Source organism: Acomys minous, assembly GCF_964271855.1.
Source record: "Acomys minous genome assembly, chromosome: 4".
Classification (NCBI taxonomy): domain Eukaryota; kingdom Metazoa; phylum Chordata; class Mammalia; order Rodentia; family Muridae; genus Acomys; species Acomys minous.
Window position 1 is genome coordinate 43,503,685 of NC_140486.1, and position 25,571 is coordinate 43,529,255.

At 41.4% G+C, this 25,571-nt stretch overlaps 1 protein-coding gene across 12 annotated transcripts in view; it reads left to right on the forward strand.

Annotated features, from left to right (window-relative positions):
* Positions 1–15,658, forward strand: part of PPP2R2B (protein phosphatase 2 regulatory subunit Bbeta) — a 405,554-nt gene extending 389,896 nt beyond the window's left edge. For all 12 annotated transcript variants that reach the window (XM_084778209.1, XM_084778203.1, XM_084778206.1 and 9 more), the window contains 2 exons: positions 12,335–12,426; positions 14,932–15,658. In XM_084778209.1, coding sequence (XP_084634335.1) covers positions 12,335–12,426; positions 14,932–15,211 — 372 coding nt within the window. In that variant the 3' untranslated portion in view covers positions 15,212–15,658. The remainder of the gene's footprint in view (positions 1–12,334; positions 12,427–14,931) is intronic.
* The last annotated feature ends 9,913 nt before the right edge of the window (positions 15,659–25,571 follow it).

Here is a 25,571-nt window from a genome sequence, read left to right on the forward strand (position 1 = left end):
CAAAACCAATTACTACTTTTATTTCAGCAAAAGGCTTTTAGAACAAATCTAGTTTTAGACCGCGGGTCCTAGTTCTGAAGCTATGTTCAGCCAGTGCCAGACTTGGAAATCGTATGTGGAGAACACGAAGAAATAGGCGGCCTACACACGTATTGAAATGAAGTACCACATTTTATTTTAACTTAGTATAGTGTGCCTCAGAGCCACTTACATTTAAATACTGTTATCAAAGATGGCAATATACTAGCTAAAATTTATAAACTCTCAGTGAGTATCTAGAATGGTGAGGAAAAAGAACTTTAAGTGGGTGCACTCTTTATGAGCAGCAAGGCACCCACCTACACAACCTGGGCTACGCAACCTGGGCTACACAACCTGGGCCCATGGATGGAGAGCAGCAATGCCCAGCATCTACCAGAGCAGTGATTTTCAGCCTTCCTGATGCTGTGACCCTTTAATATAGTTCCTCACATCATAAAATTATTTTTGTTACCACTTCATAACTGTAACTTTGCTACTGTTGTGAATTGTAATGTAAATATCTGTGCTTTCTGATGATCTTAGGCAACCCCTGGGAAAGGGTCATGACCCACAGGTTGAGAACCACTGCCACAGAGTGTTGCTTGAACAGCAGCAGGGTCTTATGAGAAAAGAGCAGGTAAAGAAGGACACATAGTGGACAGTGGATATGAGTGGGCAGTGCTCTCGCTATGCATTTTTTTTTTTCTGAGACAGGGTTTCCCTTTGCAGACCAGGCTGGCCTCGGCCTCACAAAGAGATCTGCCTGCCTCTGCCTCCTGAGTGCTGGGATTAAAGCCATGCGCCACCACTGCCCAGCCTCATCATGCCTCCATCAACAGAGCCTAAGCATGTTTGTCTGACTATAGACTTCAGTTTTCAAACTGTCTCTATAGAATAGAGGTAGGAAATGTAAATCTGACAGGTCAAATCCACCCCGTCTGCCTGATTTCAATAGATAACAGCCTTTGGCTGCTTTCATGCCACATGGGGACAGCTAAGTAGCTAGAACAGAGACCATCATGTCATATCACCTTGAGCCGAAATGTTTACTATAAATTGAGTGCCCCTAACCTGAAAAGCTTAAACCCAAAACCCAGTGAGCACCAACATAAGGCCACAGTGGAAAATTCCATACCGATACCCGTGACCACAGCTTCATTTCATGCATTTCATCTTAAAGTGCTATATAAAACTAGCTGGATGTTAGGTTATGAAATGTAAACAAATTTCATGTCTGTGCTTAAGACCTATTCCCAAGCTCATTCATTATGCATATACAATCCAAAATACTTCTTTCCAAAGTCTTCTGATTAAGGGATATTCAGTTTATATCTGGCATTTACTAGGAAAAGCCTGCCACCTTTGAAATATAGGTAGTTGCATGAATCTGTAGAGCGCTTCAGCGGGATGGGCCATTTTCACAATATTAGTTCTGCCAACCCATGAACATGGGATCTGTTTCCATCTCCTGGTATCTTCTTCAATTTATTTCTTCAGTGTCTTAAAATTTTTAATTATACAAGTCTTACACTTCCTTGGTTGGATTCATTCCAAGATATTTCTGAGGCATGAGTGGGACTGGTTGTTTGATTTCTTTCTCGTGTATTTGTCACTTAATTGTAGGAAGGCTACAGATTCTTGTGTATTAATTTTTTATCCTGCTGCTTTTTAAAATGTGTTTATCAGCTGTAGCCGCTTTCTGTTGGGGTCCTTCGACTTTTTAATGTGCAAACAGATCATCTGCATGTAATGACGCCTCCACCCTCCCTTCCCTTTGTCTCTTTCACTAGTCTTACGGCTCCAGCTAAGGCGTCAAGCGCTGTACCTGGAATGGAGAGAGAGGAAGACATCCTTATCGTTCCTCATTTTGGTGGAAATGCTTTGAGTTTTTTTCCATGTAGCATTATGTTGGCTGTGGGCTAGGTGTATACTTCCTTTATGATGTTGAAATATAATCTCTGTATCCCTAGATATACTTTTATCCCGGAACTTTTATCGTTAAAAGATGTTGGATTTGTCAAAGGCCTTCTGCATTGAACAGGACAAGCATGTGGTGTGTGTCCTTGTGTCTATTTGTGTGATCTGTATATTTTTATTTATGTGTGTTGAACCCATCCATGCATCTCTTGGATGAATTCAATTTGATCGTGGTAGATAACCATTTTTTTTTTTTACTAATTCAAGTATTTTTTTAATATTTATTTATTTTTATGTACATCGTTACATGCATTGTGAGGGTGCCAGATCCTCTGGGACTGGAGTTACAGATAGCTGTGAGCTACCATGCAGGTACTGTGAATTGAACACAGGTCCTCTGGAAGAGCAGCCAGTGCTCTTAACCACTGAGCCATCTCTTTCGTCCTCGAGTATATTTTTAACTTCTTACATGAGCACTGAGCATCTACAACACTCCTGTCCCTCTTCTCCCCATCTAACTCCTGCTGTGTGCCCTTCTCCTTCCCAAACTTATCTCTTTAATCATTATTATTACATATATGTACATATGTGTATAAATATAGATGCACATGTGTATGCACAGCCTACTGAGTCCACTTAATGTTGTTCATTAGAATGTATATTCTTTGGTGTTTGGCTGGAATATTCTGTAGATATCTGCTAGGTCCATTGATGAACAGTGCCATTTAATTCTGATATTTATTTATTTATTTATTTATTTATTGTCCAGATGATCTAACTGTTAAAAAAAGGTTGGATATTGATATTCACCTGATATCATTAAGTTGATGTTAATGTGATCCTTTAACTGCAGTAGTACACTTTTTATTAAACTGGGTACACCAGAGTTTGGTACACATATGCTTAGGATTATAATATCACTTTGGTTAATTTTCCCTTAAGTAGGAACAGTCCTTCTTAATCTCTTCTGATTAATTTTATGTGTCTTATTTTATTGAGAATAGATGTTTTCATATACTAATATGTCCCTGTATTTCTCCTAGTTCCTTTCCACCTCCCTTCCCATTTAGATCCACCCCCTTTCTGTCTCTTGTTAGAAAACAAACAGGCATCTCAGAGATAATACTAAAATAAAACAAGATAAACATATCCAAACAGGACAAAACAAAAGGAAAGAAAAGAACACAAGAAACAGATTTAAGTACAGCGACCCACTTGTTTGCACACTCAGGAATCCCAAAACATAAAACTGGAAGACATATATATACACATGTATCCTGTAGAACAAAGAGCAGGGGGAGGATGACACACATGAAGAGGGAGAGTGAGGGAGTGAGAGAGAAGAAGGGAAAGAGAAAGAGAGTAGGGAGAAGCAGGAAATGAGGAAGGAAAAGAAAGGGGAAAGGCCCTGACGTTATGAGAAAAGGAATGTCCAAAGATGCCATTGAGTTTATTTTCTATTGTCCATCTACTACTGGACATGCAGCCAACCTTTAATAGTAGCTTTTCTCCCTCAATGAGATCCCTTGAGAATACTATATTTCCATTTGTAAGTGGTTATCAATTGGAGATTGCTTCTGGGTTAGTGACGGGACATGTCACTTCTTTCAGCTCTAGGTATCTGTATTTGTTCACATCTGCTTCAGGAGGAAGCTTCTCTGACAATGGCTGAGCAAGGCACTGATCTATTAGTATAGCAAAATGTCATTAGGAATCATTTTATTGCTACATCCCCTTAGTACAGCTGTTCCCAACTGTGTCATGACCCTTTGGGGGTCAATGACCCTTTCACAGAATTGGCCAAACAGGTATTTGCATTGATTCATAACAGCAGCAAAATTACAGTTATAAAGTAACAACAAAAAAATGTTGTTTGTTTGTTGTTTTTATTTTTTAAGACAGGGTTTCCCTGTGTAGCCTTGGCTGTCCTAGACTCCCTTTGTAGACCAGGCTGGCCTCAAACTCACAGAGATCCACCTGCCTCTGCCTCTCTGAGTGCTGGGACTACAGGCATGTACCACTGCACCTAGCTAACAAAAAAAATAATTTTATGGTTGGGGGAACTGTATTAAAGGGTCACAGCATTAGGAAGGTTGAAAATCACAGCTTTAGTAGAACAGTAGTATTTGTTTTTCATTCTAGGTCCCTGGTTTATCTAGTCTCAAGTTCTTGGTCATCCAGTGTCACCCCGGGTTCTATCTCGTGAAGTGGGCCTTAAGTCAAATCAGATATTGGTTGGTTACTCCCACAAGCTTTGCGCCACCATTGTCCTAGCATATCTTGTAGGTGGGACACCATTGTAGATAAGATGGATTCCCATGGCTGGGTTGGTGTTTCTGTTTCTCCTTTGGTAACACAAAAGACACCAAAATATAGGAGTGGCTCTGTATGGGCACCAGCTCAACGTCACCATGTTCACCGAGTTGTGTAGGTGGTGTCTTCAGCAATAGGGCTTTGCCATCTGATTGTGGAGACCAACCTGTGGCCTTGGCAATAGTCTGGGTTGTTTGGGGGTTCTTATGGGATTCCTTTGACCAACACCACAGTTATATGTAACCCATTCCTCATATTGGAAGCTTCATTTGGTGACCAGAGATGTCCAGTTGGGACTCTGTCTCCCCCGTTATTTGGTAACTTAACTTAGATCACCTTCATAAATGTATATGCTTTAGGAAACTTCTACAGTATTAGGCTCCCATACCTTTAATTTTACACTTTCTCTTCATATTCCCCATCTGGTCTCTGATAGAATGAAGCATCCTTTGGGAATATGCCAAAGAATGGTATAGGTGGATCTTGAGGTAGATCAATTCTGATCTTCCTGAAGAACTTCCATGCTGATTAACATAGTGGTTGGTCGTACAAGTCCTCAGTCTCACCAGCAATGGAGAGGTATTTCCCTCACTCAACTACCTCGCCGGTTTGAACTGTCATTTGTTTTATTGATCTTGGCCATTTTGATAGGTGTAAGATGAAATCTCAAAGTAGTTTGGATTTTCCCGTCCCTGATGACTAATGTTGCTTAACATTTCTTTTTTAAGTGTTTCTCAGCATTTTCATTTCCCCTTTTGAGAAATTTCTATTAAGATCTCTACCCCCATTTTTTAATTAGGTTCTCTTTGATATCACGCTTTTAAAATTCTTTTTAGATATTAGCTCTCTATTAAATGTGTAGTAGGTAAAAACTGTTTCTCACTTTGTAGGCTGCTGCCTTGTCCTAATGGTGGTATCCTTTGCCATGTAGAAGCTTCTCAACTTCATGAAGCCCTGCTAATTAACTGTTCTTAGTTCCTCGGCTAGCAGTTCTGTTCATAAATTTTTTTTCCTGTGCCAATGAATTCAAGGGTAGTCCCCACTTCCTCTTCTATCAGGTTCAGTTTATCTGGTTTTATGTTAATATTTTTCATCCATTTTGGAGTTGCATTTTGTGGAGGGTGATAAGTATGGATCTATTTGGATTCTTCTACATATAGCCATCTAGCACAAATTTTTGAAGATGCTGTCTTTTTTTCTGGCATGTATTTCTGGATTCTTTATTTAAAAAAAAATCAGGTAACCATAAGTATGTGGATTTGTTTGGTTCTTCAATTCAATTCCATTGATCCACCTGTCTGTTTTTTACCAATGCCACACTGTAGTGTAATTTGAGGTCTGGGATGGTGCTACTTCCAGCAGTTCCTTTACTTTTCAGGATTGTTTTAGCTATCCTGGCTTTTTGTGTGTGTGTGTTTTTATATGAAGCTGAAAACTGTCCTTTCGAGATTTGTGAAGACTTATGTTCACATGTGAAGAATTTTGATGGGGATTGCATGGAATCTATATATTGCTTTTGGTAAGATGGCCATTTTTTTTCCTGTATTAATCGTACCAATCCATGAGCATGGGAAAACTTTCCATCTTTAGATATCTTCAACTTCTTTTTTCAATGTCTCAAGTTTTTCATGAAACTTTTGCTTTGTTATAGATATCCCAAGATATTTTATATTTTGAGGCTATTGTGACTGTTTCCCTGATTTCTTTCTTAGTCTATTTTGTTATTTGTATGTAGTAAGGCTACTGATTTTTTGAGTTAATTTTATATACTGCCACTTTGCTGAAAGTATTTATAAGCTATAGGAGTTCAATGGTAGACTTTTTTGAGCCATTTATGTATTCTATCATATCATCTGCAAATAAAGATACTTTGACTTCTTCCTTCCAATTTGTATCCCTTTGGTCGCCTTCACTTGTCTTCTTGCTCTAGCTAAGAATTCAAGTACTATATTGAGTAGATATGGAGAGAGTAGACAAGTGTTTTGTTCGTGGTTTTAGTGGGATTGTTTTGAGTTTCTCTCTATTTAAGCTGGTGTTGACTATAGGCTTGCTGTATATTGCCTTTATTATGTTGAAATGTCCCCTGTATCCCTAATATAACCATAGCTTTTATCATGAAGGGGTGTTGGATTTTGTCAAAGGCCTTTTCTTTATCTAATGAGATGTTTGTCTTTCAGTTTGTTTATATGATGGATTATATTTATTGATTTACTTATGTTGGCTTATCCTTGCATCTCTAGGATGAAGCCTAACTGATCATGGTGGGTGATCTTTTTTGTGTTCTCTTAGATTCAGTTTGCAAGTACTTTATTGAAAATATTTACATCTATGTTTATAAAGGAAATAGGTCTGTAATTCTTTTTGTTGGGTCTTTATGTGGTTTGAGTATCACGGTAACTGAGACCTCATAAAATGAACAGGACAGCGTTCCAGGGCAATGTTCCTTCTATTTCTATTTTGTGGAATAATATGAAGAGTACTGGTGTTAACTCTTCTTTGTAAGTCTGGTAGAATCCTGCACTAAAATGATCTGGCCCTGGGTTTTCTTTGGTTGGAAGACTTTTAATGACTGCTTCCATTTCACTAAGGGTTATATAGGTCTGTTTAAATTGTTTATATGATCTTGATTTAATTTGGGTAGATGTTTTATATCAAGAAAATTACCTATTTCTTTTAGATTTTCCAAGTTAGTGGAGTACTGGCTTTTACAGTATGTCTTTATGATTCTCTGGATTTCCTCAGTGTCCATTATTACATCCTATGTTTCATTTCCAATTTTGTTAATTTGGATATTTTCTCTCTGCTCTTTAATTTGGCAAAGGGTTTCTTGATCTTACTGATCTTTATCAAAGAACCAACTTTTTATTTCTATTTTATTAATTTCTGCCCTGAATTTGATTATTTCTTGCCATCTGCTCCTTTCAGGTATTCTAGAGCTTTCAAATGGGCTGTTGGTAGTATTTTTCATGGGCGCTCTGTGCTATGAACTTGCCTCTTGGACCTGCCTTTGTTGTATCCCATAAAGTTGGATATTTTGTGGGTTTGTTTCCATTCAATTCTTAAAAGATTAAATTTTTTTCTTAATTGTCTTAGCCCATTTTTTTCATTCAATGTGGCGAATTGTTCCATTTCCAGGAGTTTGTAAGATTTCTATTGTCTCTGTTGTTGATATCCAGCTCTAATCCATGGTGCTCAGACAGGATGCAGGGTGTTATTTCAATTTTCTTTTATCTGTTGAGACTTGCTTTGTATCCAAGTATGTGGTTGGTTGTAGAGAAAGTTCCATGAGGCGGCTGGAAAGAATGTATATTCTTTTGTGTCTGGCTGAAATGTTCTGTAAATATGATACATCCATTTGGCTTAGAGTATAAATTAGCTCCAGCATTTCTGTTTATTCTTTATCTGGATGACCTGTATATTGGTAAGAGTGAGGTGAAGTCACCACCTATCAGTTTGTGAGGGTCATTATGTGATTTAGGCTATAATAGTGTTTCTTTTATGAACTTGGGTGTCATTGTTTGGGTATAGATATTAAGAATTGTAGTGATCCAGGAGCGGTGGCACACACCTTTAATCCCAACACCCAGGGAGGCAGAGGCAGGAGGATTGCTCTGAGTTCGAGGCCAGTCTGGTCTACAAAGCAAGACCAGGACAGCCAAGGCTACATAGAGAAACCCTGTCCCTCCCCCCCCCCCAAAAAAGGAAAGAATTATAGTGTCCTCTAACTGAATTTTTCCTTTGATGAGTATGCAGTGTCCTTCCTTATCTCTTCTGACTAGTTTTGGTTTGAAATCTATTTTGTCAGATATTAAAGCAGCCACATCAGCTTGCTTCTTAGTTCCATTTGCCTTGATTCCATTTGCTTTGGATATCTTTTCCATCCTTTTACACTGAGGTGATGTCTAACCTAAGGTGATCCTTGATGGTAAGGTAGATTTCTTGGATGCAGCAGAAGGATGGGTCCAATTATTAGTCAGTTCACCTCACCCTCCTCTCCTCCAAATCCAGCCCCCCGTCTCAGCCCTGGCTCTGTAGCAAGTCAACTTCTGCAGCCTCACTTTCCTCTCAGCTCCCCACCCCCGACCCCAATCCCCCCTACCTCGTCTCTAGAGGATGGAGCAGACCACCTCCTACAGCCTCCCTGGCCCCCACCCCCTTGTCCCAGCTCACTAACTCCAGTGAAATTCCCTGGGAATCCATAGGCCACACTTCCCAGGGAAACAGGTAGATTAACTGCAGATCTTCATATCTCTTCTCTCCTCCAAATTGAATCCCCCAGTCTCATACACAGCTCCATTCTATTAGTCTATATCTTTTTATTGGAGAGTTAGACCATTGATGTTGAGAGTTATCAATAAACAGTGTTCATTGGTTACTGTTTATTTTTGTTGAGGTAGGGTAGTGTTTCCCCCTTCTTTTGATTTGCTGATCTGAGATTATTTATTCCTTTGTTTGGTTAACCTGAAGAGGTTTTCCTTCTAGCACCCTCTATAGAGCCAAATATGAAGATAGATACTGCTTAAATTTGGTTTTGTCATGGAATGTCTTTCTCCATCTATGATTATTCAAAGTTTTACTGGGTATAGGAAGACTACTGGGCTGGTATTGGTGTTCTCTCAGAGTCTGTAGACCATCTATCCAGGCCCTTCTCTGTTGAAAAATCAGGTGTAATTCTAATTGGTCTGTCTTTACATATTACTTGGTCATTTTCCCTTGCAGATTTTAATATTCTTTCTATTGTTCTCTTTATGTTTAGTGTTTGATTATTATGTGCCAAGGGGAATTTCTCTTTGAGTTCAATCTATTCGGTGTTTTGTATATTTCTTGTACCTTGATAGGCACCTTCTTCTTTAGGTTGGTGACATTTTATTGAAAATATTTTCTGTGCTATTGACCAGGGTTTCTTCTCCTATTGTTCACAGATTTTGTCTTTTCATAGTGTCTCAGACTTTCTGGATAATTTGTGACTGGAGTTTTTTAGATTTAATATTTTCTTTGACTGGGGTATCCATTTCTTTTATCTTGTCTTCAATGCTTGAGATTATTTCTTCCATCTCTTGTATTGTGCTGATGAGGCTTGCCTCTGAGGTTCCTGTTTGAGCTACTGAATTTTTTATTTCCAGATTTCCCTCAGGTTGGGCTTCCTGTGATTCTATTTCTGCTTTCAGGTCTTGAACTATTTTGTTCATTTCCTTCTACCGTTTGTGTGTTAATTTTCATAGATTTCTTCAAGGGATTTATTCATTTCCTCTTTAAGGACCCCTATCATAATCACAAACTCTATTTTATCTATTTCTCTGGGGTTGCTATAGTAAAGTTACAGGGCTCTCAAGGAGAAGTTGTCCTGGGTGTTATTGTGTTTTCACACTGGCATCTGGCTTTGGGGTGATTATAATTCTAGGTGCTGAAATCTGGTGCTGTCTTTCATAGGTAGGTGTTTTGTTCCTTTATTTCTGTGGCTCTCTCTGGTTCTTAGGAGAATGTGGCAGCTGTGTGTTTCCTGGTAGAAAATGCTTCTGGGATCCACTCAGGTGTGGTCGCTATGGTTCCAGGTATTGGTAAATGGCATTCAGGAATGAGGACGGACTAGAGGTGGGGCTGAGAGGCTCCACAGGAGGGAGGAAAGCAGAGTGTTTCACCAGTACCTGCTCATCCCCTGGAATGAGGATGGAGAGTAAGGCCAGACCACAGCAGGTGTTCTGCTACAGAGCTGGTATGAGACTGGAGGGTTGAATTCAGAGGAGAGAGGTTGGCCTACCCAGTTCCCTGGGAGGTGCGGCCTGTTAGTTACCAAGGAATTTCACTGGAGTTAATGAGGTGGGACAAAGGGGTTGAGGGCTGTGGGAGGAGGCCTGCTTGATCCTCTGGAGATTGAGGTCCTTGCTATAGAGCTGGGGATGAGACTGGGGGTTGGATTTGGAGGAAAGGAGGGTGAGGTGAAGATCTGCAGTTAGCCCACCTGCTTTTCTGCCTGGCTGATTTTTAATATGAAGGCATAATATTAGGATAGCAATATGTGCTTGCTTCCTAGTTTGGAACACTTTTTATTTCCATCCTTTCTTTATAGACTCATGTCTATCTTTAAAGCTGAGTTTCTCATAGACAGAATGGATTCTCTGCCTTACCCATTTAGCCAGGTGTGTCTTTTAATTGAAATGTTAAGGCCACTAATAAATATTTAAAGTTATTGTTGAAAGGTATGTGTTGATTATAGTTGTTTTGGGTTTAGGGTGTGTGTGTGTGTGTGTGTTTGTGTTGTTTTGTTATGTGTGTTCTTAATGTTCATGTTTCAGTAATTACAGCTTTGTTTTCTTTCTGTGCTTATTCCACTCTTTGTTGCAGTATTCTTCACAGGGCTGCACTAGTGGGCTTGAATTCTTTTAGTCTGTTTGTACCATGGGAAGGTTCCCTTTCTCTCTCAGCTGTAGCTGGAAGTTTGGCTAGGCTCAGTGGTCTAGCTTAGCATCCATGGTCATTTATAATTAGGAATGCATTGCTCCAGGCTCTTCTGGCTTTCAAAGTTTCCCTCAGCTTTTGTTCTGGCAGATTTTCTTTTATATGTGATTAGTGTGTTTTTTTTCCCCATCATACAACTTTTATTACTCTTTCTTTGTTCTATATACCGAGTGTTTTATCTATGCTATGCCATGGGGAGTTCCTCTTCTGGTCTGTCTGTTATTCTGTGTCTGTCTGTGTCCTGTTATCAGTTTGGGTGTGCCTCCTTAGGGGAGGCTTTTTCCTGTAATTAAAGATCAGGTCTGTGCCATTGACCTGGCATTCTTCTTTCTCATCTACGCCTATAGTTCAAAGATTTGCTCTTTTCATGGCATCCCACAGTCCCTTTCCTGTGTAATTTTTTTCATTATTCATGTTCTCTGTCTGTGTGGTCTAATTCTTCTAATATTTGAGACCTTATATACTTTGTCATCTCTTTGTAAGGCTTCCTCCTGGGTTGTTTTCTTTTTTTTTAACTGAGATACTGGGTTTTTCAACTCTATCTTCATGTCAGCTTGAGTTTTCACTGTTTCTACTTCTTTAATGGATTCAGTTTTCAAAGCCAGGGCTTCCCCAGACTCCTCAGAAGGGACTTCTGCGGGCTCCTCCTGCCCAGGCATCCTCTCTCAGAATAAAGGGCGGGAACCCTTTAACTCTAGTTTTCCACTCCATCCCTTGCTGTGGCTCTACATCCAATCAGCCCCGCCCCAGACCCCATCTAGGCTTTAGCCACTGATCAGTGAGTGAAGCAGAAACCAGTCCCCTCACGCTTGGTCATTTGTTCTTACACTTTATTGGAACACAGTAGACTTGGGATGCGTTTCTGTGATGCCCTCTTTCACCTTGGTCAGAATCTACTTACTCACCATGTGCCTGGCATACTCCTTCCTGGATTGGTACCTGTGGCCCTTTGTACGTGCTCTTCCCTATGGTTGAAAAGCCTTTCTCCCAGATGTCCCCCAGGTTCATTCATTCTCCACAGGCTCCTGAGGCAGTGTTGCCTTGTCATGTGTAGCCTTGAGACTCACTCTACCAAAAAAAAAAAAATGGCTCTCATCTCTCAGTACCCTTTTCCACACTTTCATATTCTGTGACTTTATCACTGTTTGGGACTTCTCACGTATCTGTTCCATTCTATGGTCTCTTCCCCAGGTCTCTGCCTCACGCCCAGACTTTAATGAATAGCTGCCATGTATCAAAAGTCTAACTAAATGAATGCTAGCCTCTAATACCTTGTGACCTTAATCCAATCCCCAGAGCTCATGTATAAATGGAAGAAGAAAACTAACACCACAAAAATTGTCCTCTGCTCTCCTCATGTATGTGCACACACTAATAATAAAACAAAACATAATTCTACCATTCACTGGCTCCTGCTTTACCCCACTATCTATTCAAGCATCCTTCTTCATTCACTGACCTGTGCATTCCTCCTAAAGACAGAGAAGGCTAAGTCCACCTTCAGTCCAGGGCCGCCTGAGGCCATGCAAAGGCACACAGAGGGGATGAACAGGGTGTGTCACCAAGTCAGTGTTCACAGGAACCCTCACCTTGTATAATGACGATATTTTTTGGTGTCTCCTCCCAGGTTCATGACTACCTCCGCAGCAAGTTGTGCTCCCTCTATGAAAATGACTGCATTTTTGATAAATTCGAGTGTGTATGGAATGGGTCAGACAGGTAAGAAACACTCTGAGGCTGAGAGCCTTTCCTTTGAGAAGCCTCTGGACAATTTATCCTAAATGGGGTGCATGCAAATGGAGAGCAATGTTGGGCCCCCAAGACCTGGCCAGGATGCATTATGTGGGTCACTGACTGGAGACTGTGGTCAAGGCTACAAAAAGAAGGATTCTGTGAGGCCCCGAGTTCATTTCAGGGCTGGCGTAGATGGCAGGCCGATGTTAACAAGAAAAATGCTGTCTTTGACATACAAGGTACTCAAAAGCTAGAACCACATGCCTACTCAAGACCACGGGTGATACGCCAGCACACGTCCTCTCCTGCATAGATCTGACCACCGTCAAGTGGCTTTCTAGACACATCTCCTTGAAGCTGCTAGAGCAGACCTGACTGAAGGCCCCAGTGTTTCATTAGCAGAATTCTAGCCAACCTCATTTGTCACATTCCTTCGGAGTGATTTATTAGTGTTTTAAGGCCCTTGATTTCTACGATACTTCATACTACCTCCCAACAGTTCATTTTTAGTTTGACAAAAACAGATGATTTTTTTGACTGTTATAAACTAGATGCAGGCTTCTGGGGTCCAGTTAGCTCCTTGATGAAAATGGCACCAGGAAAAGCATACAATATCATGGAATCTTTTTCTACAGCAGGCCATTCTGAGATCCCTACTTTGGGTCAATACCGTGGTCTCTGACTATCTTGCCCCTCTTCCTGAACCACCAATCAGTCTTCTGCTTAGCTGAACAAGATGTAGCAAACATGTAGCAAAGGACCCAGGTTATACTATCCAGGTTATACTATACTATCCAGCTTATATAGCATAAGAAAGCTAAGCAAGGAAACCATGTGAACCCGAGTCCCCAGGGAAAGAGGTGCGCCTGTTACTTTACCACTTAGTCATTGTTAGTTGATACTATTTACACAATTGTCATTATTCCAGTTCTCCTTTCATTACCCTAGATTCAAAACCAATGACCTCTGGGTACCTATGCACACAGATATTTTCTACACACATCTTCTAATCCCAGCCACAGCGCGGTACATTTTTCCCCATCAATGCCATTTCATAGTTGAGGAAGCTAAGAATCAGTGTTTATATGAATTAGTGGAATGGCCCAGCCTCCTAAATTAGTAAGCATTAATTACAGAAGTAAAAAAAAAAAAATTGACTTTGAGTCCTGAGATCAATTCTTCTGTAACATCATAATTGGAAATTTGGTTTGGGGTTCAGATAAAGGTGGGCTATTTAAGGATAAAACTTTTTTTTTCTGACTTGCTTAAGAGTGAGTCAGATATTGATAGAGAAGTGACATCAATGTCCCAGAAGCTACAAAGCCAGATGGCTGCATTATACCCTGTGACCCCATACATACATATGCACTCCAAGCCTGTCACAGACTCTCACTGCCAGTGTGCCTGCCTTCATCTCCTCTGAAACTCCCTTGCATGAGCTACTGAAAGTGTAACTGTGATTGTAGAGTTAAAGCCACCTGCACCCCCATGACAGTTCACTGGAGCACCCAGATACCCCTCTACCCATAGTATGCCATTATTGGGCCCGTGAAACAAAATCCAGTTTTATTAACCTGCACAGTTGAAAGAGTTCCCCCAAAGCAACTTAGCCTGGTCAGCTTTTTTTCCCTTCACCAAAAAAAGAAAAAAAGGAAAAAGGAAAAAAGAAAAAAAAATTAAACCAGGTGTAGACACAAGGTAGGTCACAGTCTTTGAGGTGCCACCATGAGATGGTGCACAGAGGGCACAGGCAGTACCCTGTATCTCCCCAACACTTGCCACCTTTCTTAAATGTCAGCTTTAAAGATTCAGTGCCCTGGTGCTGGAAGGCCTTCGGCATTCACTGATTTCCCATTCAATCACAAACATCCCCAAGAACGGATAAGTTCCAAAACCGCGGAAAAACCTTAATCAAAATCTAGATTTAAGATAGTTAAGTCTGTTTCCTGTCTCCCTGGGTAAGGCCATGGCATCCATTTTGTGGACAAGTTTTGTGAAACCATCAGAATCTAGAACTGGCTTCTAAAACGAGAGAGGAGGCTGCACCGTGGTGGTTGCTATCTCAGCACGTTAAGCCGCGTTCCTAGAGCTCGGACAGCCCAGAAATCCCAAACCTGGGAAGTAGTTTGCTGATTGCATGTGTTCCTGGTTGCACCCATGGAAAGTGGTAACCCCAGGATTACAGCAATTGGACTGGATGAGTTACCCAAGAGCAAAAGGCTATCAGCCAGGTAAATGTGAGCAAAACCGATGGTTCTCACAGCCCTTTGTTTCAAACCCAGACAAAGAGCTTGTCACTTTCAATAATTCAAAAGGAAAATTAAAAATAAATAAAATAGATAAAAAGAAGTCAGTGTTCTCTGTTTAAGTCTATAGCCCCTGTGGGCTGGCCATGATAAGCATCACTGGCTCCTGACCGTTGCCCTGGGTATGTCTTACCATCCTTGTCTATAACACTCAGTCACTCCCTGTTTCCCCTCTCCCCTGCAGTGTCATCATGACAGGCTCCTACAACAACTTCTTCAGGATGTTCGACCGAAACACCAAGCGCGATGTGACCCTTGAGGCCTCGAGGGAAAACAGCAAACCCCGGGCTATCCTAAAACCCCGAAAAGTGTGTGTCGGGGGCAAGCGAAGAAAAGACGAGATCAGTGTCGACAGTCTGGACTTTAGCAAAAAGATCTTGCATACAGCTTGGCACCCTTCAGAAAATATTATAGCAGTGGCGGCTACAAATAACTTATATATATTCCAGGACAAGGTTAACTAGGAGGAGAAGCTATTACTTAGTCTCACATACTGAATACTAGTCAAACAAGTTTTTAAATGTTTCTTTGGGTCTTCATTTGATGCATTGACTTTCATTTCCCCATGCATAAAACAATTGGAATAGAATTTAAAAGGAGTTCAATGTTCCCAACTCCCCGATTCTAAGAAACTTTTGTCAAACTTGGTAGGCTTGGGACACTTCTGTTTAGAACTGAGAACTGCCAATTGGCAGTGACTCCTCCATAGTCGACTTGAATTTCTGATGCGTTCGTTCGTCGCCCAGTTATCTCTGGTGGGTTCCGTGTTTTGTTTCTAGATGTCTGCTGCGATAAAATGAGATTGTCTGTAGTATTTAAGGAGAAAAGAGATAAGGTTGTTTTTTTTTTTTAATTAAGCAATCCCATTTGTTTGAAAAAAATCAACAAAAAATAAACACTGTTTACTCTTAGAGTTTCTCTTTGTGAAAAATCAGGCCTAGCCAATATAGCTCCTCTGCCTTCCCATCCACTTCCTTTTAAACAAGTCTATTGAAGCCAGAGACTTATTTCATGAGGCTGAGAAAAAGGGTGCAAAATGGGAAGGGACGTCATGACACTGTTCTCTCTTTTGGTAAGCCCCATAGAAACAGCCTGGGAATGTGATGGCCACAGTACCACAAACACTTTAGGGAACTTAAACAGAACCCTTTCTCCATAGGGCTTCCCAGAGTCTACTTGGCAAGGCCAGCTGAGACTAGATCCCTTCCATTGCTTGTTACTCTTGCCTTAGTTTTGTTTCCTTTTAAATGTCTCCATCTAATCCCCCCCCACCCCCCCATCCCCGCTGCCTATGTGGTCTTTTGCTCTCTCCCTTCAACCTCTGCCAGAGGATTTGCCCACTGACTTCTAAAGGCTGTGCACCGGTTGCTTAGAATCAGGGATTCTCAATAAAGCAGTGAGGCGGAACAGCAGCAGCCCTCCCAATAAAGGCTGCCCTGTTCTTTTGGGTTTTTGCCTCCTGAGTAACTCCCTCCTCTTTTCTCAGAAGAGCCATCCATCAGTCCTCAGTGTATCTACAACAAAGGCTGTAATGATGCTGATGTGTGAAGCCCAAACATACATCACTGAGCCCACTTCAAACTCACCACACGGAAAAACTTAAAGGCTCTCTCCCTACAAACAGCAATGAGATATGGCCCAGGATACACGCGTGCGCATGCACGTGCACACACACACACACCAGGTTGGGACACACCATCAGCTCAGTCTCAGCCTTGTGTTCAGGCCACATTTCCTTACAGCAAGACTTAGCTTCCTCCAAGAAATAATAGTCATGAAATATCAGTTCTAATGGGCCAGTATTTCTTTTCAACATTAATCACAACAGCCAAGTTCATCCTCCTCTTGAGATGAGAATTTGGACTCGCCACTTCAAGAAAGCCATTTCTAAAGGGAACGTCAAAATTAAAGGATTTATACACTCAAAGAGGTAGCTTAGGAATGTTTGTGTGTGTCCAAAAAGTGGGACCTCAGCTTCTGTCTCGCTCTGTCTTGACGCATCTCCCCAGTTTTTATCCTTCAGACAGAAAATAACTTGAGATGGGAGATTTTCACTAAACAAAAGTTTTTCCTTCAGTTTCTGGATTTATTAAAACTCCCAACTTTGAGCTTGCTTTGGAGGATTTTTTTTAAAAAAATAGAAGAATCATGCTGTCTCTACTTCTAAGCTGTTACCTGTAGACTAACAGCATTTTTGGCAAGAAATAACTATCTACTTAAGTAATTACAATTTTTTAAAGATCTCCATTTCAGGAGCTTTAACAAACAAGCCTTTGCATCTCCACACAGTGGCACATTAGATAAAGATGTGATTTCCCTGGTGTTTCTCAAGTTCTCCGCAAGGCAACTTTCATGGCCCATGGAGAAACTTCCTAGGAACAAAAGTGACGTGATGGGACCTGAAAGAACCAGAAACCCCTCCAACTCCTAGAAAGCTGTAATAGGTAGGCAATGCCAGGCCATGGGTGTTGGCATCTTCTTGACCTTTTCTCAGCTCCCTGGAACTCTCTACCCCTCACTATACCAAACAGGTTTGTACATGTCATATATCAAATTGAACATCAGCTCATCAAATTGAACATGAACAACAATGCACTCTTGTTCATTTAACATGTGTCTAAGTCACCTTGCTTCAATAGCAAGATCTCCTCCTCCAAAGAACAGGTATTGGGCTGGAGAGATGGCTCAGAGGTTAAGAGCACTGGCTGTTCTTCCAGAGGTCCTAAGTTTAGTTCCCAACAACCACATGGTGCCTCATAACCATCTATAATGACATCTGGTGCCCTCTTCTGGCAGGCAGGCACACATGCAGGCAAAATGTTGGATACATAATAAATAGATAAATCTTAAAGAAAACAACAACAACAACAACAAGAAAAACAAAGAACAGATATCCCTGAAGGTTGGCTCTGGTGTGCTCAGGTTTCTCTCTAACAACACTAATCACATAACTGGTCATAAGTGAAACATGTATCCACACACCCCGAGTCATTGGTGAGCCACCAAAAGTGTCCTTACTAATCTCCAAGTAACTAGTACACTGGTTCTCAACCTGTAGGTCATGACCCCTTTTTGTTGGGGATGGGGGTTAAACAGACCTTTTCACAGGTGTCAAATATCAGATATCCTACATATCAGATATTTACATCACAGTAGCAAAATTACCATTAAAAAGTAGCAATAAAAATAATCTTATGGTTGCAGGGTCACCACAACATGAAGAACTGTATTAAAGGGCTGCAGCATGGGGGAGGTTGGGGCCACCGCACTAGCATGGCATCCATGCCTTTGGAGGCACTAGAGTATCTCATTGGTCTGCACATACTGGAGCCACCACTGCTCCTCAGAACATGCACATGAACAATTCCGGTGACTTCTAAGAAGTTCACAGGCTCCGCGAAGTCTGTGGACTTCAACTACAAGCCCACCCCATCTAACAAAGTCAGCACAGAGCACAACCTGTGAGATGGAGGTGGGTGGGGATTTGCCAGGTGAGTCAGAGCACACAGCCACCAGACTCTTCACTGCACACAAATGGGAGCCTCGGGCAAACAGCCATACAGATGAGAGCAGGAGAGGATGTCACTAGAGCAAAGCCTTGGGCAGCACTGACCACTGTCTGTCACCGTTTGCTGGCTCTTTGCGGGATGCTGAGCGGCAAGCCCTTTGTCACGTCCTTGAGCCCCAGGTGTGCTTTACTCAGCAAACCCAGAAGACCCTCGAAGCCTTGAAGCTGAAAACCACCAGCCTGCCATGGTTTTGGTAGTTTATTTGGCTCTAAGGACCCTGTACTGTACGCTATAAATCCATCAGATTACAACTGGAGGGCATCCGCTGGATTAAGTAAAACACGGGAGGCATGCTTCCCTGTGCCTTGATTACAATCCTCCTAAGGGAGGATTCAGCTACTGATGTGTAATAGCCAAGCAACTCCAAAAGCTGGACCTTGACAGACAGCCATGATTTCTCATCCAAAAGAGAAAGACAAGTTATGAGAAACAAGAGAGCCATAGACCAGCAACAAGGAGGTGGGATATCAGGTAGAAAGGTGGTGGGGACCTGTTTCCTAACTCCTACCCCCCTGCCTCTCCTCTTCTGATGGTTAAAAACACAGCGAGCCAGCAATAGCAGCCACACTCCTTGAGGATAACGAGCTTTCCATGCTCACTACGGTGCCTCCTCCTTTGGCGTACAACACCATTGAGTCTCACTTTACAGATGGAGAAATGACAGCCTGTCAGACTAGCCAAAGACACTTACCACTAGTAAGAGATGGAGCTGGGTCTCCAAGTATCTGACTGAAGCAGAGCTGGGTCAGCTACAGACAAAGCTAACTCTACCCACCATTTCTCATGGCTCAGGCTTGGTTCTACAAATTACACATGCATTAACTTGTTTGCCCACAAAACTCCAGCCATGCATCTACCAGTCATGTTCTGAGAATGTCAACAGCAGTCCAGCATGCAGCATCCAGCATGTAGCGCGGCATACTTCCATAGGCCCAACGGCAAGTGTACTGCACACCTATTGCTCCTTGGCCACACAGCTACATGACATGTTACCATGTTGAATATTATTGGCAATTGTAAGACACAGGTATTCTGTAGCTAAATGTATCTGAACAGACCCACTTATGCCAACGTCACTACAACCAGAAGCAACGTGTTGTTACATTAGGACATAAGGATGGCAACGATGTCAAGACAACTACAGTGGTAGCTGACAAGATGAATCTGTCAACTCCTATAATCATATGGGTACATATGAGTCACCCTTGACCAATACACTGTTGTGTAGTGAGTGACTGAACTATTGTGGTAAAGGAGACAATTGATAACATTTATACAGCTCACAAACAATAGAACCAGGATGTTTAGTAAAAGTTCTTGTCCCCATACCCATCTCCCACTACATATAATATATATATATATATATATATATATATATATATATTATATATATTAAAAACAGTACTGATCAGAAAGCCAGTCGTAACCGTGATCCTGAGTTCATTAAGGTGGCATCATGGCTTGAGGGTTGGGGTGGGAGATCAGGGACCAGATCCTAGGCAAAAGGATGGAGTTTCTGAGACACGTAAGACACTGCCTCTGCTGGAAGTAACACTCGCATATAGGAGTTCTGCACACATCAGCAGCACATTTATAATGCAAGGAGATGTGAGGGGAAGTACAGAAACTGCAGAGGGAATGGATGACTGCAATGATAAGAAGAGGACTACTCAGAATTTTTTACCCCGAAGTAGAGTTTTAAGACATTCACCCAGGAATCACCTGATACAGCACTGCCAATAGATGGAACCCCACAGATGAGGAGCTGAAGTGACAGTGGGCATAGTGTTGTGTGGGAGCAAGATGCCAAGCCAATGGGCTCCTCTTGTGCTACTAGAAATGTGTTTTAGTTCCCTGGCACTAACCCACCCCCTGCTATCTTTCACTCATCCAGTAACAATGTTATTTCTACTTGGGTTTGAACCTAGGGACACACACACACACACACACACACACACACACACACACACACCATTCAAGCACTCCCCCACTGAGCTACCACAATCCTAGTCCCATCAACAAATATTTCTTAAGGTCCACACCCAAGTACTTCAACATAATAGGTGGAAAGAATAAAAGCAGTGTTTACTGAGCAGTCATCATGTGACTATGAAAATCACCACAATCCCTGATGGGTAGAAGTGCCTTCCTGTGATAAACTCAAAGGCTTGCATGACAGCCTAGAGTCTTAGCCAGGTCTGAACTTTTTCCAGATCCTATTTCTCTTCTTCCATAGTAATAGCTGATACATAGAGACCTTGGCTTCTTCATTCTCACCAAAAGGAGACTCAAAAACAGGCCACTCTATGAACAAAGACTGATGGCTGGCCAGGAGTAAGTGAAAAGGACAGATACCCACATAGGTCTTCAACTTCCAACTCTGACCTCAATGCTGATTATTCCTCCCACTGCCTTCCCCTCAGATCTGCCACACAGGCTAGACTGTTGGGGCAGAGTCAGCCTGATCTCTCACTTCTGCCCTCTCCTGCCTCCACAGACTGAAGACTGTGATTGTAGTGAGGCCCAAACATCCACTACTAGTCTGTCACCTTGTTATCATCTGCTAAAAGTCACCCTTGGTGTTCCTGGGTAGGCAAAGTCCACCAACATTCCCACTGACCACTGTGTCAAACACCCTTAGCTGCTGTCATCCATCTGGTTGGGTGCATATGCTATTTCTCCAAATGTGAACCTTGAGAGAAAACCCAGAGGCCTTGGGGACCAGCTATCATGGTGGTACTCTTGCCTAATTTGGTCATAACTCGCCTTTCCAGTCAAAATGACATCTTGGCAGGTGTTGAGGATCCCAGAGAGTAGATGCCTGTCTCAATGGCAGAAGTTAAAGTGACATTTTGGAATTCTAAGCTGAATATTTAATAATTGATCAAGCATGTGCCAGGCTGCTCTACAAAGTAGCAGTGATGGCCACTGTCGTCACATGGCCTGTAGCACACGAAAAGAACAGCATCAGCGGTGGTGGCAGCAGCTCAAGGTCTTGGCTAAGCACCTCCAGGGCCAAGTCCACTAGCCCCTCTGCCTGTGTCCTGAGAAGAAACCTGATCTCTACCATTGAAAAGCTGGACAGCCCTGGACAAATGACATGGCTGTTCCTGAGTGGCCTTACTAATAATGAATTCAGGGTGAAGGCTGAAAGATCTGATATACTCCAAGCTCTCAGAAGGACCCCTGGCCCCCAGAGGCACTACACGAACATGCATTGGTATGACTCTGTTAGAACTATAAAATAGACCAACACGTGCCATGACCAACACGGGCAGGGCACTAATGGAGAGCACACAACACCACCTCATCCACACAGAGGAACCACAGAGGAGGCAACTCCTCAGCTGAAACCTAGAAAACAAGTGGAACTGAGTTTTCCAGATGAAGAGAAAGGAACATTCCAGGCCTTGGGGTGGGACATGCAGGATAAGCAGTGGGTATTTAAGGAGCTTGCCATGCTCTGGGCAGCTGACAGTCCAGGGAGGTAAGGAACACAGTTGGAAAGCAATGCTTGGCCTTAATGAAAGTCACCTATGGGGCCTACCTGAAGCTAAGGTAAGAGTAGTGAAGCTGAGGAGCTACTATTTCCATCCTAAGTTAGCAAGTGGATATCAGTCAGTCCCAGGGGATATACTGATGACCTCAGGTAGAGTGTCACCACCTCAGACAGGCCTTTTCTTAATTCCCTAAATTTCACATGAATGAGACATTGCTTAGTCCACTCTATCTTTGAGCAATGTTTGACACACACTATATGCTCAATACATGTTTGTTGAGTGAATGAACACACTCATGAGTCATGACGTCAGAGGCAGCCCTTGCCCTTAGGAGCATTACATGATGAACAGCAGCTACAGAGCAAGGAGAACTCAACATATGGAGACCCAAACAGCACCAAAGGCTTGCTGAGAGCAGTCAGAGGATTAAAAAGGAAATCTGAGTAGCCTCAATAGTCTACTTTTTGTTCTATCATCCTTATATATTTCTATATCCCTCCTTTCTTTCTTCCTTTTTTCTTTCTTTTCTCCTCCTATCACCTTAGATATGAAAGAAAGATAAAGGAAAAGAGAGACATCTCTGAGTCCAACCTAGTTTTCTCTCTGTATAAGACCGAGAATAATTTATAACCATCTCCTGATGAAAATAAGCATCTGTAGCCCAAGAGAGGAAAACAGAAACTTACCCAATACCCCTTAGGGGCAATGGGGCATCATTCTCTTAAGGTTCTTCAGGCTGATTTGGGGGAAATAATACCTTTGAAGGGCTCCATACAAAATTGGGAAAATGCTTAAACAAGCCATGGATAGCATTTGTGGTCCAGTTTCTAAATGTTGAGAAATTCCAGGCTTAATAGGAGTCCTGTGTTGGACAGTCTGAAATGCTGGACCAATTGGGATCAGAAGCGTTCTACAAAGCTGTCCTGTTCTGATGGGTAGCAGCAACTGAAACACCTAGGGCTGGAATATGAAGGATGCAGGATGTCAATGTCCAGCATGCTGAGAAGAATGGCATCTAATAACAAGTCACAGGGATTCAATGACCAACATGAAGCCTTGTCTATGCATAGACATTTGTATCTCAGTCAGTCTCAGAGCTATTCCCATGTAGTGGGATTAGCAATATAAGTTATCTGCTTGTTCTGCAACTTAAGGCCTTATTTGTTACTCACAAATAAGGTTATTTTTAATTTATTGGTATAGAATTTTGTATATTGACACAAAATAAGTTTATTTTGATATATTGGTATAGAATTCAAATTTAAGATTATTCTTACAATATATATATAGGTATATATATATAAATATGAAGTATTGTACCCATCCAACTCAATTATAATACAAGTTTTACTTCCAAAACCTTGAAAGTGGTATTATAGGCTGTTTAAGATAATTAAGTATTTGATACCCTATGAACATGTACAGGGGGAGGTAATCCCCCTCAGGAACGGTCATAGGGAAGGGGAATAAGGGGGAAATGGGAGGGAGGGAAGAATGGGAGGATACAAGGGATGGGATAACCATTGAGATGTAACAAGAATAAATTAATAAAGTAAAAAAATAAAAATAAAAATAAATTTAAAAAAAGATAATTAAGTATTACAAGCTAATTGTTAGTTGATCAACTCATAGTCATGTCAACTAGTAGTCTATTTTTATCACAAGAATATATATCCTAGGTCCATAAGATAGATATCATTCTATAGATATATAAGGTAAAATAGTTAGATAAGGTCTTCAAAAGCCTCAGAGACCTACAGAATATGGCATTTAAAGATGTTTTTATTATTCTGAAGATTCTTTGACAACAAGACAGGTTAACTCCTGGAAATACCCAGCCTACCTCAAAGATGATGAGCATCAAAGAACCTCCTTATAGAGATGGCTTCAGATGTGGTAAACAAGCCCCTGGGCAAAATGTCCTCATTCCTACCACAGACAGAATTCTGCCTAAAAATAGACAAACTTGGATGCAGGTAGAGTCAATGGCCAAACTCTGCCAAGACTGGGTAATCAAGTCCTCAATAGTTCCTGCCTCACAAATATACCTGTCAGATATATTGGGCCAGAAGGCCGATGATGATGCTCCAATGTTATAGAGAGTTTTTAAGTGATTGTTCAAGCAGTAAACTGTCTCAATCATTTTTTCATTTTGAAAGCTACTAACCTGCACTTCTGGTTCACTCAGGTAATTAAGTTTTATTCTTTCTCAAGTCTCTGATGGAGTTGAAGTCCAGAAAGTTTACTCTTACAAGTAAGCTTAGTTGGTTAAAGGTTAAGATGTTTTTAGATCTAGATAGATGTTTTAAGTTAACAGAGATGAGATATGATAGGTATTGATTTTCATTCAGAATTTTAGATTCAACAAGATAGGAAAGATGTTTACTTCAAGTTTGCCAAATACAATAAATAGCCAAAGCACTATAAATGTAACATTTATATAACTCTTAATTGTTTTGTGGTTCTTCCTGCTGTATGTAGTTTATTTTACTTATGTGTAATAATATAAATATATATGTTTTAAAAAGAAATAAAATAAAAAATAGCCAAACCAACCCCTCCCCCACAAAAAAAAAAGTAAATCTGAGAGCCAGTGAGCCAAAACGCATTAAGAGCAAACGAGTTATTAGGAATTCCAAGATGGCGGTGCCTATCATGCACTGTATCTGATCTACCACAAGGAGACCAGGGACTGGACTAGGAGCCACAGAAAGCAGCTAGCCTCTATAGCCCAGGAGCAGTGTGTGCAAGGGTGGAACACCGGAGCTCCTGGCCTGGGGAAGTCTCAGGGAAACAGGTGAATCTGTCCTCGGACAACCCCACCTGCCCCACACCAGTCCATGGAGAGCCCCAGAGGCTGAGGAGAAGCCCAGGTGGCGGTTAACATGGTGCCCAGACACAGTGCACATGGTCTGAATGGGACCAGACCAGAGCCAGGCAGCCTGTCTCAGCGGACCAAGCCTGCAAAACTGGGCTGATCATTCTACTTGCTAAAATTGAATCGAGATCAGATAAACAAATTAAATAGTCCTATTTCTCCTATAGAAATAGAAGCAATCATTGATAGTCTCTCAACCAAAGAAAGCCCAGAGCCAGATGGTTTCAGGGTAGAATTCTACCAGACCTTCAAAGAGCTATTACCAATACTCTTCAAGCTACTCCAAAGATAGAAATGGATGGAACATTACCAAATTCATTCTATGAGGCCACAGTCACATTGATACCTAAACCCCACAAAGACCCAATCAAAAAAGAGGATTTCAGACCAATTTCTCTTACGAACATTGATGCAAAAATACTCAATAAAATATTCACAAAGCAAATACAAGAACATATCAAAGATATCATTCACCATGACCAGGTAGGCTTCATTCCAGGCATGCAGGGATGGCTTAATATATGAAAATTCATCAATGTAATCCACTGTATAATCAAACTGAAAGAAAAAACTACATGTCATCTCCTTAGATGCAGAAGAAGCATTTGACAAAATACAACACATATTCGTGTTTAAAGTTTTGGAGAGATCATGGATACAAGGCACATACCTAAACATAATAAAGGCTATATGCAGCAAGCCAATAGCCAACATCAAATTAAATGGAGAGATACTCAAGGAAATTCTTCTAAAATCGGGGACCAAACAAGGCTGCCCACTCTCTGCATATCTCTTCAATATAGTTCTTGAAGTTCTAGCCAGAGCAATAAGACAACAAAAGGAGATCAAGGGGATCCAAATGGAAAAGGAGAAAGTC